At 39.1% G+C, this 15,778-nt stretch overlaps 1 protein-coding gene across 4 annotated transcripts in view; it reads left to right on the top strand.

Moving 5' to 3' along the window:
* The window catches only part of GRIA3 (glutamate ionotropic receptor AMPA type subunit 3), a 193,894-nt gene that overhangs the window by 81,064 nt on the left and 97,052 nt on the right, over positions 1–15,778 (top strand). For all 4 annotated transcript variants that reach the window (XM_070759890.1, XM_070759891.1, XM_070759888.1 and 1 more), the window contains exons 5-6: positions 6,582–6,635; positions 10,868–11,029. In XM_070759890.1, the coding sequence (XP_070615991.1) occupies positions 6,582–6,635; positions 10,868–11,029 (216 nt within the window). The remainder of the gene's footprint in view (positions 1–6,581; positions 6,636–10,867; positions 11,030–15,778) is intronic.

Below are 15,778 nucleotides of genomic sequence, written 5' to 3'. Positions count from 1 at the left end.
TATCTTTCTGTAGGTGAGATCTCCAGAATTGGACACAGTATGATTCCAAATGGGGTCTCACCAGCGCTCTCTACAGTGGAATCACAATCTCCCTCTTCCTGCTTGTTATACCTCTAACTATGCAGCCAAGCATTCTACTTGCTTGCCCAACCGCCTGACCGCACTGTTCACCCAGTTTGAGACTGTCAGAAATCACTACTTGACTTGACTTGCGACCACAGCTGATCCCTCACATTTCTGACGCTAAGCAAGCAGCGGTTAATAATTAATAATAATTTATTAGATTTGTACGCCGGGGGGGGGACAATACAAGGGTGCACCCCTCCATGGGTGCAAAGCGGGGGTCTCCTCCCCCCTCCCCTCCCCACGCACTCACCGCCCCCTGGAGCTTTTATTTAAAGAATTAGGATGGCTGGGGGGGTGGAGGAGAGTTAAAACGCACAGTATTGTCCATCGGTCGGCCACAGGAAAACCTGTGGTGTTCAAAAAAACCGTGGAGTAATTTTTAATTAATATTTTTTGAAAACCCATGGTATAGCCTTTCCGCAAAAGTCGGACCTGCGAAAGTCAAGGAACCACTGTAGTAGTAGTAGTAGTAGTAGTAGTAGTAGAAGTAGTAGTAGTAGTAATAGTAGTAGTAATAATAATAATAACAACAACAACAACAATGACAGTAGTAGTAGTAATAGTAATAGTAATAATAATAATAGTAATAATAATAGTAATAGTAATAGTAATTATTATTATTATTATTATTATTATTATTATTATTATTATTATTATTATTATTATTTATTAGATTTGTATGCCGCCCCTCTCCAAAGACTCGGGGCAGCTCACAACAATAATAAAAAACAATATTATAGTGAAACAAATCTAATATTAAAAATATTAATATTAAAATAGTAATAGTAATAGTAATAGTAAGAGTAAGAGTAAGAGTAAGAGTAAGAGTAGAGTAGAGTAGAGTATAGCATAGTAGTAGTAATAATAATAATAATAACAACAACGATAATAACAATGACAATGACAGTAGTAATAATAGTAATAGTATAGCAGTAGTAGTAATAATAATAATAATAACAACAATAATAATAACTATAACAATGACAGTAGTAGTAATAGTAATAGTATAGTAGTAGTAGTAGTAATAATAATAATAATAATAATAATAATAATAATGACAATAACAACATTCCTTTCAACAGTACCATGTTTTCTGTTCCTTCAAATCCACCTTGAGGCTTGCCTGCCGTAAAGGTATTTTCGGGAGGGGTCTTGCCATTCTTCTGGCGCAACTGAGCTGCTCTTTTTCTCAACCACTTTCAGATCCGCTGCAGATCCAGAAGTGTTTCTCACCCCTCCCTCAAAGACAGGCTGGCCAGAAAGAAGTAATTAATGGCCTATTTTCCATTCGCCCACAGGAGTGACTGAACTTTAGGGCAGGCAAGAAGGGGGAAGCTGAAAATTTGTGTGTGGGTAGCAAGCATTCAAAGACCAGCTGCAAAAAAAAAATGCTCCCACTTACACTCAGCGGGAGAATGACACATGAAGGATAATTGGGGGGGGGGGGGGTGTTCCTCCTAGGATTGAAAACCAGGTTTTGAGAAGCACTTTCTCCCATTTATCAAACTAAACCTGACTTCTGATGTTCGTTCCAACATTCTGGCTCATCTTCCTATCCCAGCTGTATTTTCTTTCTTCGTTTCTTTTGGAAAGTTTTTTTTTATTTGAAAGAGAGAGGGGGGAGAGAAAAGGAAGAGAAAGGGGAGAAGAGAGGAGAAGAGAGGAAATAGAGAGAGAGAAGAGAGAGAAGAGAGAAGATACAGGAGAAGAGAGGAGAGAGGAGGAGAGAGAAGAAAGGAAGAAAGAGACAGAGAGAGGACCCGGATTGTGGGGGCAATAGCCTAGCTCTGTTAAAAAAGTACTATTGCTAACATGTTGTAAGCCGCCCTGAGTCTACGGAGAAGGGCGGCATAAAAATTGAATAAATAAATAAATAAATAAAATTGAATAAATAAATAAATAAAAGAGAGAAGAGAGAGAATAAGAGAGAGGAGGTAAGAGAAGAGAGAGAGAGAAGAGATAAGATAGAGAAGAAAGAGAGGAGAGAGAAGAAAAGAAGAAAGAGAGAGAGAGGAAAAGAGAGAAAAGAGAGAGAATAAGAGAGAGGAGGTAAGAGAGGTAGGAGAAGAGAGAAGAAAGAGACAGAGAAAAGAGAAGAAAGAGGCAGAGAAGAGAGAAGAAAGAGGCAGAGAAGAGGGGAGAAGAGAGAAGAAAAGAAGAGAGAGAGGAGGAGGAGGAGAGAAGAGAGAGAATAAGAAAGGGGATGTAAGAGAGAGAGAAGAGAGGAGAAGAGAAGATAGAAAGGAGAAGATAGAAGAGAGAGAGAATAAGAGAGAGGAGATAGAGAGAGAAAAAAGAGAGATGAGAAGAGAGGAAAAGAGAAGAAAAAAAGAAAGGAGAAGGGACAGGGGGAGAAAACAAGAGAGAGGAGAGATAAGAGAAAGGAGGAGAGAGAACAAGAGAGAGAGAGTAGAGAGGAGAAGAGAGAGGGGTAATGCAAAACTACCTTCTGGGCAGAGAGAAGTGGTATAGAATATGGTCAAGATGGCAGCTTCAGGGGTGTGATCTGAGTTTCACCTGTTTTGTGTGTCCACTTTGTGCCATAACCTGTGAATTCGGCATTGAGCAAGGGGTTGGACCCGATGTCCCTGGAGGTCCCTTCCAACTCTGTGATTCTATGATTCTATGATTGATTTCATGATTCTATGATTCTATGATTCTATGATTCTATGATTCTATGATTCTATGATTCTATGATTCTATGATTCTATGATTCTATGATTCTATGATTCTATGATTCTATGATTCTATGATTCTATGATTCTATGATTCTATGATTCTATGATTCTATGATTCTATGATTCTATGATTCTATGATTCTATGATTCTATGATTCTAAGATTCTATGATTCTAAGATTCTATGATTCTATGAGTCTATGAGTCTATGAGTCTATGATTCCAAGATTCCAAGATTCTATGATTCTATGATTCTATGATTCTAAGATTCTATGATTCTATGATTCTATGATTCTATGATTCTAAGATTCTAAGATTCTAAGATTCTATGATTCTATGATTCTATGATTCTATGATTCTATGATTCTAAGATTTTATGATTCTATGATTCTAAGATTCTATGAGTCTATGAGTCTATGAGTCTATGATTCTAAGATTCTATGATTCTATGATTCTAAGATTCTATGATTCTAAGATTCTAAGATTCTAAGATTCTAAGATTCTATGATTCTATGATTCTATGATTCTATGATTCTATGATTGATTGTATGATTGATTGTATGATTGATTGTATGATTGATTGTATGATTCTATGTTTCTATGTTTCTATGTTTCTATGATTCTATGATTCTATGATTCTATGATTCTATGATTCTATGATTCTATGATTCTATGATTCTATGATTCTATGATTCTATGATTCTATGATTCTATGATTCTATGATTCTATGATTCTATGATTCTATGATTCTATGATTCTATGATTCTATGAGCTCCCTGTTCTGTGAATGTCATTGTTTGGGATGGTGCATCAGGGAGCCCTCTAGGCCTTTAGTGATTTTTCAGACATAGAGAGGGGAGTAGAATATCTAAATGATGATTTACGCGCAGGACTAGAACTCGTGGCCTCTTAGTTTCTGGTCCGATGCCTTAACCACTACACCAACCTCTCTCTCATGGAAAATTTAATTCAGCGCCTCTGATAAGTCAGCAAGGCTGAGACAAAGCAAAATTCAATACAACATTATCTCAATAAAGTTTACGGTTTAACTTTTCTTTTTTTGTCAAAAAAAAAATCACCCAAGATTGATTGCCAGGATGACAGCGCCTGTATGTCAGAGGCCACGTTTCAGGGAAAAGTTGAACAGATGTATTTCAAGTTCTTAACAACACGTCTCATTCCTTAGCAACTCACAGAAATTTCTCCATGGATACCTCACACGTCTTTGCATCGTTGTGCCTTTTCATATTATCAGCCTCCAGCAATACCAGGCACATTTGAAGCAAATTCTTCTAACGTTTGCCTGATAATCCAATATCCTGCCCCAGGAAAGCATGAATACAAATGTTGAGACAATTTTGCAAGGTGGGACATTAGTGTACAATGCAGTGACTCGTGGGTCAGTGCCATCCGATAATGGAAATTCATTTGTGAACTTGCTCTAAGCGTGTGTACATACAGAAGATTTGTGGTCCTTAGATAGAAACATAGAAACATAGAAGATTGACGGCAGAAAAAGACCTCCTGGTCCATCTAGTCTGCCCTTATACTATTTCCTGTATTTTATCTTAGGATGGATACAGGTTTATCCCAGGCATGTTTAAATTCAGTTCCTGTTGATTTCACCAACCATGTCTGATGGAAGTTTGTTCCAAGCACCTACTACATATTTCAGTGAAATAATATTTTCTCATGTTGCTTCTGATCTTTCCCCCAACTAGCCTCAGATTGTGCCCCCCCTTGTTCTTGTCTTCACTTTCCTATTAAAAACACTTCCCTCCTGGACCTTTTAAAATATTTGAATGTTTCCATCATGTCCCCCTTTCCCTTCTGTCCTCCAGACTATACAGATTGAGTTCATGAAGTCTTTCCTGATACGTTTTATGCTTAAGACCTTCCACCATTTTTGTAGCCCATCTTTGGACTTGTTCAATTTTATCCATATCTTTTTGTAGGTGAGGTCTCCATAACTGAACACAGTATTCCAAATGGGGTCTCACCAGCGCTCTATACAGCGGGATCACAATCTCCCTCTTCCTGCTTGTTATACTTCTAGCTATGCAGCCAAGCATCCTACTTGCTTTTCCTACCTCCCAACCACACTGCTCACCCATTTTGAGACTGTCAGAAATCACTACCCCATAATCCTTCTCTTCTGAAGTTTTTGCTAACACAGAACTGCCAATAGATGCACAAGAAAATAGCTTGTTTGGTAGAGACCCGTGATGGCAAACCTATGGCATGGGTGCCACAGGTGGCACGCGGAGCCATATCTGCTGGCACGCGAGCTGTTGCCCCAGCTCAGTTCCAACATGCATGTCATTGGTTTATGGAATTCACTTCCAGAAGAGGTCGTGAAAGCTGTCAGCCTGGATAGCTTCAAGGCAGGATTAGACAGATTCATGGATGCCAGTTGTATCCATGGTTATTGAAACAGATGTCCATGTGCCGCCTCTATGTGGGTTGAGGCAGGCAGGATTCCCTTGAGTATCATTTTTCAGGGGAAAGGGAGGGTCTTGCCTTCTCTTTCTGCTCAAGATCCCCATGGACAATTGGTGGGCCACAGAATGCTGGACTCGATGGGCTTTGGCCTGATTCAGCAGGGCTCTTCTTATGTTCTTATGTGTTTGCACAAAGGCTCTGGGAGGGCATTTTTGGCTTCCAGAGAGCCTCCAGGAGGTGAGGGAGGGCACTTTTACCCTTTCCCAGCTCCAGGGAAGCCTTAGGAGCTTGGGGAGGGCGAAACACGAGCCTACTGGGCCCACCAGAAGTTGGGAAAGAGTCCGTTTCCTTTCTCCGGAGGGCCTCCAGGGGCCAGGGCAGGAAGCTGTTTTCGCCCTCCCCAGACATTGAATTATGGGTATGGGCACTCACGCATGCGCGATAGTGTGCATGCAGGCTATTTTGGTACCCGAGGGAAAAAAGGTTTGCCATCACTGGTATAGACTTTACCTTCCATGAATCCAGAAGTTCATGCTATGGAGAGAAATCCTTGCAAATTTAAGTGATGGGGCACCTCTTGAGTACTCTGATGGAATGTCCTATATATAATTACTAGTAGCTGGATACCCATGCTTCACTATGAAGCTATGTGATACATTGACACTTAAAGCTTGAAAATGTATGTAGAATGTGTAACTCCTTAGCATCAGAGCATGTTAATATAAAGCAACTGGCAGTTGGAACACAGTACTTTTCAGGTGGGGAGGGGAAGTAGAATGTCTGCATTCTAAATTAAACAGCCGAGATGGCGCAGTGGGTAGAGTGCAGTACTAAAGGTGACTGCTAGATTTGCAGGTCAGTGGTTCAAATCTCATCACCGGGTCAAGGTTGACTCATCCTTCCATCCTTCCGAGGCGGGTCAAATGAGGGCGCGGATTGTAGGGGCAATAGGCTGGCTCTGTTAAAAAAAAGTTATATTGCTAACATGTTGTAAGCCACCCTGAGTCTAAGGAGAAGGGCAGCATAAAAAATCAAATAAATAAATAAAATAAAATGATAGATGGATGGATGGAGGGATGGAGGGATGGAGGGATGGAGGGATGGAGGGATGGAGGGATGGAGGGATGGAGGGATGGAGGGAAAGATAAATATGTGTCAAAATTCTCCTTGGCTAAGGGCATTTCCCAGATGGACTTCAGTAACAGAATCCATGTAAATGCTGTCTGAACTCCACATTTCTTTAAAAAAACCCCTCTCTTTCCTTTGAAATGAAAAGAATTTTATTTCTGGCGAGCCCTTCATCTTTCCCCCCCCCCTCTTTCTCCTTTTACGCAGGTTGCAGCCCTCAGTAAAAATTCCAGAAGTTACCACTACATGCTTGCTAACCTGGTAAGTTCTCTATGCACACACATGCACATACATATACATTTCCAAAACTGTGCTTTCTTTTCTTATTCTTAATATCACCCCTATCTAATTTGCTTTCTTCCTCAAAACCTCAAAAAACAAAAAGTAAAATGCATTGATCCTTTGATATTATCATGTCTCTAATTTTTTTTCACAAGGATGACCACCTATACGCATCCCAAAATGAGAACAAAGTTAGACGTATCGATGCACATATTAGCATCCTTGTAGCCTTAAGATTTTTATTAATATTGATTGTTTATTTGACCCCATAACAATCATTGAGTGTTGTACCACATGATACTTGACAAATGTACCTTTTCCTTTTATGTACACTGAGAGCATCTGCACCAAAGACAAATTCCTTGTGTGTCCAATCACACTTGGCCAATAAAGAATTCTATTTTATAGAGAAAGTGAATAGTGGTTAAAATAATTAGAAATATGTAAGGGGATGTTGTTTGCAAAAAAAAAAAATGCTTATAGAAACACATGGGAAACACTTCTGTTCTGTTCTACTTCTGTTTTACTATGCTTTTCCACTCCTCTCTTCTCCTCATTCTCTTCTCTCCTTATTCTCTCCTCTCCTCTCCTCTCTGTTCTCTTCCCATTCAATTCTATTCTATTCAGTCTTCATTCAATTATTCTATTCCTATTCCTATCAGAAACATGGAAACATAGAAGACTGACGGCAGAAAAAGACCTCACGGTCCATCTAGTCTGCCCTTATACTATTTCCTGTATTTTACCTTCGGATGGATATATGTTTATCCCAGGCATGTTTAAATTCAGTTACTGTGGATTTATCTACCACGCCTGCTGGAAGTTTGTTCCAAGGATCTACTACTCTTTCAGTGAAATAATATTTTCTCACGTTGCTTCTGATCTTTCCCCCAACTAACCTCAACTTCCTATTCCTATTCTCTCTCCTATCCTAATCTATGCTATCCTAATAAAAACAAAACCTAACCCAAGAAGTGATAGAATGAGAAACTGAGTAAAGTCGACCTGTTCAGTCTTCTGTTAGTATTAACATAAGAATCGTTGCTTTATTGTTGTTGTTAAAAAAAAACCCATGAGTTATTTGGGGCCTACAAAACTTTTGCCAGACCCATCCTTGAATACAGCTCATCTGTCTGGAACCCATACCACATCTCAGACATCAACACCCTTGAAAACGTCCAAAGATATTTCACCAGAAGAGCTCCTCACTCCTCCACTCGAAACAGAATACCCTACAAAAATAGACTAACAATCCTGGGTCTAGAAAGCTTAGAACTACAGCGCCTAAAACACGATTTAAGTATTGCCCACAAGATCATATGCTGCAACGTCCTACCGGTCAATGACTACTTCAGCTTCAACCGCAACAACACAAGAGCACGCAACAGATTCAAACTTAATATTAACCGCTACAAACTTGACTGTAAAAAATATGACTTTAACAATCGAGTTGTCGAAGCGTGGAACTCATTACCGGACTCAATAGTGTCCACCCCTAACCCCCAACATTTCTCCCTTAGAATATCCACGATTGACCTCTCCAGGTTTCTAAGAGATCAGTAAGGGGCGTACATAAGTGCACCAGTGTGCCTTTCGTCCCCTGTCCAAATGTCTTTCCTTTATCTCATATATCATATATATTTTCTTCCTTTCATATATCTTCTACTCTATTTTTACATATTATCTTTATATATATATTACTTCATGTCTATTCTCTTCCATATGTATTGTGTGTTGGACAAATGAATAAATAAAAAATAAATGAAAAATAATCATCATCATCATTGAAAATTAAATCCAGAAAGGAAGATGTGGAGATTTAACACATGACAAGCAGCTTCTAACATTTAAATGGAGATTCTGAAGTTCCCATTAGAATGTATCCAAAGTACACAGCGAGAAATTATTTTTCAGTTCATGGCTTCTAAATCAGGCCGTGCACCAATCTCCAGCATACTTAGTAAATACACTGAAGGGCTTTCTTATTTTAATCATTTAAACCAAACTGTATCATTTGTATTTTCTCTCAAATCACACAGTTTGATAATCCAAATCTCTTTTTCATAATACAAAACTGACTCTTGGGAAATACAGCGCAAAGCTTAGTCACTTTATACATTGTGATAAAAAAAAAAGTCAGAGCTAATCCATAATTCCATCTCGACAAATTGCCAGGCTATTTAAACAACTCACATCTCCAATGTTGGCCGTATAGCTCAAGCTTATTGTGAAGAGTAGAAGTGATCATAATAGTAGGCAACTTATTTAAAAGCTTGGAACCAATGTCTATTCTTTGAACGTCAATTTGCATTCTGATGCATTTCAGTGCATTTTCAATGTTATACTCTATAACATTATTATTGTTATATATGTGTAAGTGTGTGTGAAACCCAAACAATCTTTGTGGGTCTATGTAGATTAGGGGTAGTGATTTCTGACAGTCTCAAAATGGGTGAACAGTGCAGTCAGGCGGTAGGGAAAGCAAGTAGGATGCTTGGCTGCATAGCTAGAGGTATAACAAGCAGGAAGAGGGAGATTATGATCCCGCTATATAGAATGCTGGTGAGACCACATTTGGAATACTGTGTTCAGTTCTGGAGACCTCACCTACAAAAAGATATTGACAAAATTGAATGGGTCCAAAGACGGGCTACAAGAATGGTGGAAGGTCTTAAGCATAAAACGTATCAGGAAAGACTTCATGAACTCAATCTGTATAGTCTGGAGGACAGAAGGAAAAGGGGGGACATGATCGAAACATTTAAATATATTAAAGGGTTAAATAAGGTCCAGGAGGGAAGAGTTTTTAATAGGAAAGTGAACACAAGAACAAGGGGACACAATCTGAAGTTAGTTGAGGGAAAGATCAAAAGCAACATGAGAAAATATTATTTTACTGAAAGAGTAGTAGATCCTTGGAACAAACTTCCAGCAGACGTGGTAGATAAATCCACAGTAACTGAATTTAAACATGCCTGGGATAAACATATATCCATCCTAAGATAAAATACAGAAAATAGTATAAGGGCAGACTAGATGGACCATGAGGTCTTTTTCTGCCATCAGACTTCTATGTTTCTATGTTTCTAGTTTTAGAATTTAGGTGGTTCATCTGAATGTACGTATGAGAATCAAGAATCATTTCAGTGTATAGAATAGAATAGAATAGAATATAGAGTAGAGTAGAGTAGTGTAGTGTAGTGTAGAGTAGAGTAGAATAGAATAGAATATAGAGTAGAGTAGTGTAGTGTAGTGTAGAGTACAGTAGAATAGAATAGAATAGAATAGAATATAGAGTAGTGTAGTGTAGAGTAGAGTAGAGTAGAGTGGAATAGAATAGAATATAGAGTAGAGTAGAGTAGAATAGAATAGAATAGAATAGAATTTTATTGGCCAAGTGTGATTGCACATACAAGGAATTTGTCTTGGTGAATATGCTTTCTGTATACATAAAAGAAAAGTTTGTCAAGAATCATAAGATACAACAGGATAAAAATAAGCAAAAAAAGAGCATAAATTGGGTTTAAAAAACTTTTAAAACATGGAGAGTATCAAATATTTATTTATTTATTTATTTATTTATTGGACTTGTATGTCGCTCCTCTCCACGGACTCGATAATAAACTTAGTAATATACATTATGCACAGTAATATACATTACTAGGAGGAAGATGGGGGAAGTTTGAAATTGGATTTGTCTGTTTGTTTTTTCTTTTAGTTTTTAGTATTAATAGGTTATATAGGGGTATTTAGCTATATATTAAAATATATAAAGAGAGGATGAAGGCACTTTGGCTGGGTGTTTAATAAGTTAGAAATATTGTTTCTATTAAATATCTGAAGAAATATTAATGACGAAATTTAATGACATGACAATTGGTTCTACTGGATGACAGAACTAGAATAGTATGCAGGGAGGAAGAATGAACTATTTACCAACAAAATATTTGTAGTTTATTGTACTAGAATAGAAGGCGCACTGCATTGATGAATGTACGTGGAGAGAGAAAAGTTTAAAAAAATTCTACCCCCCAAAAATAAGCAATCAAATCATATTAGCAACCAGTCAATATAAATCGTAAGGATACAAGCAACAAAATTTACAGTCATGCAGTCATTAGTGGGAGGAGATGGGTGATGGGAGCAATGGGAAGATTATGGTAATTAATAGCTGCCAATCAACCCCTCCAATGTTTCCATTCTCTTTCAAGGGTTTTACAGACATCTCGGTGGACCGAGTGGTCCAGGCTGGGGCCAACATAACCGGATTTCAGATTATTAATAATGACAACCCATTGGTCCAACAATTTATGCAGCGTTGGGTGCGACTTGATGAAAGGGAGTTTCCCGAAGCCAAAAATTCTCCATTAAAGGTACGTGTGCAGATTGTTGGAAAGGAAGTGGGGTGGAGGTGGGAAGGAAAAAACCAGCATTTACAGAAGGCATAGATTTGTTGCATCTTTGATGTTAGCTCATCTATGGATTGTGTGGGTTGAGTGATCAACTGTTATTTGCTTTGAACAACTACCCTGACATGTCAATTCTTGATCAGAAAGATGCAGCAGACACTCTACTGTATTTAAAACTACGGTATACAGTAGGGTGCACTCTTGTTGCAGCAATAATGCATCCAAACATGCAGCCGCATGTTGGATGCGTGTTGGATGTGTTTTAAATCCAATTGATTTTTTTTATTTATTTATTTATTTATTTATTTATTTATTTATTCATTCATTCATTCATTCATTTATTTATTTATTGGATTTATATGCTGCCCCTCTCCGCAGACTCGGGGCGGCTAACAACAATGATAAAAAACAACATGTAACAATCAAATTTAATAAAACAACTAAAAATCCTTATTATAAAAACCAAACATACACACAAACATACTATACATAACTTGTAATGGCCTAGGGGAAGAAATATCCTAACTCCCCCATGCCTGGTGACAAAGGTGGGTCTTGAGTAATTTGCGAAAGACAAGGAGGGTGGGGGCCGTTCTAATCTCTGGGGGGGAGTTGATTCCAGAGGGCCGGGGCCGCCACAGAGAAGGCTCTTCCACTGGGGCCCGCCAAACAGCATTGTTTGGTCGACGGGACCCAGAGAAGGCCAACTCTGTGGGACCTTATCGGCTGCTGGGATTCGTGCGGTAGAAGGCGGTTCCGGATGTATTCTGTCCCAATGCCATGTAGGGCTTTAAAGGTCATTACCAATCTTTCCCCCAACTAACTTCATATTGTGCCCCCTTGTTCTTGTGTTCCCTTTCCTATTAAAAACACTTCCCCCCTGAACCTTATTTAACCATTTAACATATGTAAATGTTTCGATCATGTCCCCCCTTTCCCTTCTGTCCTCTAGACTATACAGATGGAGTTCAATTTAATTTAATTTAATTGATTTATATGCCACTTTATGAGGTTGAGCAGCTGATATTATTTACCGAAGTAGGAATATATAGTATAAATCCCTCCTTCCCTCTTTTCTTCCTTCCTTCCATCCATACATCCATCAATCCATCCATCCATGGATGGTGACTCAAAGACTTCTTTTGTTTATTTATTTTGTTTATTTATTTATCTGTTTGTTTTATCCAATTCACAATAATACACAATGAGGGTTATAGAGGATATAATCAAGTAGAATGTATTGAAGGGGGAATAGAGGAGAAAATCCAGATGACATCCACCCCAGAGTTCTTAAAGAACTCAGATCTGTCATTGCTACCCCCCTGACTGATTTGTTTAACCAATCCTTGTTAACAGGAGAAGTTCCTGAGGATTGGAGAATGGCCAGTGTTGTGCCTATTCACAAGAAGGGCAGTAGAGAAGAAGCTGGTAACTACAGGCCAGTTAGCTTGACATCAGTTGTAGTTAAAATGATGGAGACTCTACTCAAAAAGAGGATAAATCAGCACCTAAAAAACAATAACTTATTAGACCCAAATCAGCATGGCTTTACTGAAGGCAAATCATGTCAGACTAATCTCATTGATTTCTTTGACTATGTCACAAAGGTGTTGGATGAAGGTGGTGCCGTGGATATTGCCTACCTGGACTTCAGCAAAGCCTTTGATACGGTTCCACATAAAGAGCTGATAGATAAATTAGTGAAGATTGGACTTAATCCCTGGATAGTTCAATGGATTTGAAGCTGGCTGAAGCGTAGACATCAGAGAGTTATTGTTAATGGCGAGTATTCTGAGCAGAGTCAGGTTACAAGCGGTGTGCCACAAGGATCTGTTCTGGGTCCTATTCTTTTTAATATATTTGTGAGTGACATAGGGGAAGGTTTGGTAGGGAAGGTTTGCCTATTTGCCGATGACTCTAAAGTGTGCAATAGGGTTGATATTCCTGGAGGCGTCTGTAATATGGTAAATGATTTAGCTTTACTAGATAAATGGTCTAAGCAATGGAAACTGCAGTTTAATGTTTCCAAATGTAAAATAATGCACTTGGAGAAAAGGAATCCTCAATCTGAGTATTGTATTGGCAGTTCAGTGTTGGCAAATACTTCAAAAGAAAAGGATTTAGGGGTAGTGATTTCTGACAGTCTCAAAATGGGTGAACAGTGCAGTCAGGCGGTAGGGAAAGCAAGTAGGATTCTTGGCTGCATAGCTAGAGGTATAACAAGCAGGAAGAGGGAGATTATGATCCCGCTATATAGAATGCTGGTGAGACCACATTTGGAGTACTGTGTTCAGTTCTGGAGACCTCACCTACAAAAAGATATTGACAAAATTGAACGGGTCCAAAGACGGGCTACAAGAATGGTGGAAGGTCTTAAGCATAAAACGTATCAGGAAAGACTTCATGAACTCAATCTGTATAGTCTGGAGGACAGAAGGAAAGGGGGGGACATGATCGAAACATTTAAATATATGAAAGGGTTAAATAAGGTCCAGGAGGGAAGAGTTTTTAATAGGAAAGTGAACACAAGAACAAGGGGACACAATCTGAAGTTAGTTGAGGGAAAGATCAAAAGCAACATGAGAAAATATTATTTTACTGAAAGAGTAGTAGATCCTTGGAACAAACTTCCAGCAGACGTGGTAGATAAATCCACAGTAACTGAATTTAAACATGCCTGGGATAAACATATATCCATCCTAAGATAAAATACAGAAAATAGTATAAGGGCAGACTAGATGGACCATGAGGTCTTTTTCTGCCGTCAGACTTCTATGTTTCTATGTTTCTAAATAAAGGAGTGAAATATAACTATGAGACAATAGCAGAAAAAGATATAGGTATAGAAGAGAAGATATAGGAGATATAGGAGAGACAATAGGACAGGGGACGATAGGTGTTCTGGTGCACTTATGTACGCCCCTTACTGACCTCTTAGGAACTTGGTGAGGTCAACCGTGGATAGTCTAATGGTAAAGTGTCTGAAAACATTTCACTTATCCCTGAAAACATTTCACTCCTCATTCAAAAACCTTCCTCAGTTCAGAACCGAAGAAGCTTCTTAGGTGAGAAGTCAAACACCTTCAAGGAAAAACAAAGTAAGTCCAGTTGCTTTCAGGGGGGGGAAATAAAGCACTTTGGGGCCAACCACGGATGACTGAGAATCCCCATTGACATGGAGGTTTGACCTTTGCTCTTGGATGCCAACACAAAACAACACAACACAAGTGCCAGGGATGCCAAATGGATGAGATAAATCCAAATTATTCTTCTCAACAAGAAAGAACAGCATGACATCTTCCCCTCTGGCCACATCTGTCATGCTGGGACGCCAGCAGGCAGCTTCATAACTACGCTAACCTGAAAAGGCAATGATGCGTAAAATCCAACATGCATTAGACCAGGCCGAGCGAGCAATTCTTACATTTTTATCAGCTGCTTAACTGAGGATGGTGCACTCAACATACTGCTGTGCTTTGTTTTATCTGTGGACAAAACTCCATGTTTCCTTCCCTATTTCTTTTATTTTTAAAAAACTGATTTCCTATTAAATACATTTCTTAGTGGTTAATATTTATTTTTTTAAAGTATACAAGTATTTTAAATTTTGATTGTGAATACACACTCAAATGAAAATGGAGAAAAATGGAGATAAAAAATAGTTACTTTAATGAACCACTGTACCACAGAATAAATATACAGTGAGACCTCGTCTTACAAACCCCTCGTCATACGAACTTTTTGAGATACAAACCTGGGCTTTAAGATTTTTTTGCCTCTTCTTCCAAATTATTTTCACCTTACAAACCCAAGCCGCCGCCACTGGGATGCCCCCCTCTGGACTTCTGTTGCCAGTGAAGTGTTCGTTTTTGCGCTGCTGGGATTCCCCTGAGGCTCCCTTCCATGGGAAACACCAACTCCAGACTTCCATGTTTTTGCGATGCTGCAGGGGAATCCCAGCAGTGCAAAAACGGGCGCTTCGCTGGCAATGGAAGTCCGGAGGTGGGGTTTCCCAGCGAGGGGAGCCTCAGCAAAATCACAGCATCACAAAAACACGGACGTCCGGAGGTGGGGTTTCAAGGACTTCCGTGTTTTTGCAATGCTGCAATTTTGCTGAGGCTCCCCTCGCTGGAAAACCCCACCTCCGGACTTCCGTTGCCAGCGAAGCACTTTTTTTTGTGCTGCTGGGATTCCCCTGCTGGGATTCCCCTGCAGCATCACAAAAACACGGAAGTCTGGAGGTGAGGTTTCCCATGGAGGGGAGCCTCAGGGGAATCCCAGCAGCGCAAAAACGGGCGCTTCAGCTTGCCAAAGGGATGAGTTTTGGGCTTGCACGCATTAATCGCTTTTCCATTGATTCCTATGGGAAACATTGTTTCATCTTACAAACTTTTCACCTTACAAACTCTGTCCCGGAACCAATTAAGTTCGTAAGACGAGGTATCACTGTAGTTGAAATGAAAAGAAACATAGAGAAACAGATACTGATAATTTAAGGAGACCAACGTGCACTAGTAAGTAGGGATTGAAATGGTTGCAAATGAATAAGCTGAAAATAAAAATATCCTGCAAAAAATGTCATAACATGGGACAAAATTCACAGGACAAATCTCTTCGCTTAGCAACAGCAGCTTTGGGCTCAATTGTAGGCATAAATCAAGGATTATCTGTAATGTTAATGTTGGGAAACACTTTGGATTTGTAATACACGAA

The sequence above is a fragment of the Erythrolamprus reginae genome, chromosome 8 (assembly GCF_031021105.1).
Source record: "Erythrolamprus reginae isolate rEryReg1 chromosome 8, rEryReg1.hap1, whole genome shotgun sequence".
NCBI classification, from domain to species: domain Eukaryota; kingdom Metazoa; phylum Chordata; class Lepidosauria; order Squamata; family Dipsadidae; genus Erythrolamprus; species Erythrolamprus reginae.
The sequence above is the reverse complement of the archived record's forward strand: the minus strand, read 5'-3'. Positions and strand labels throughout refer to the sequence as shown.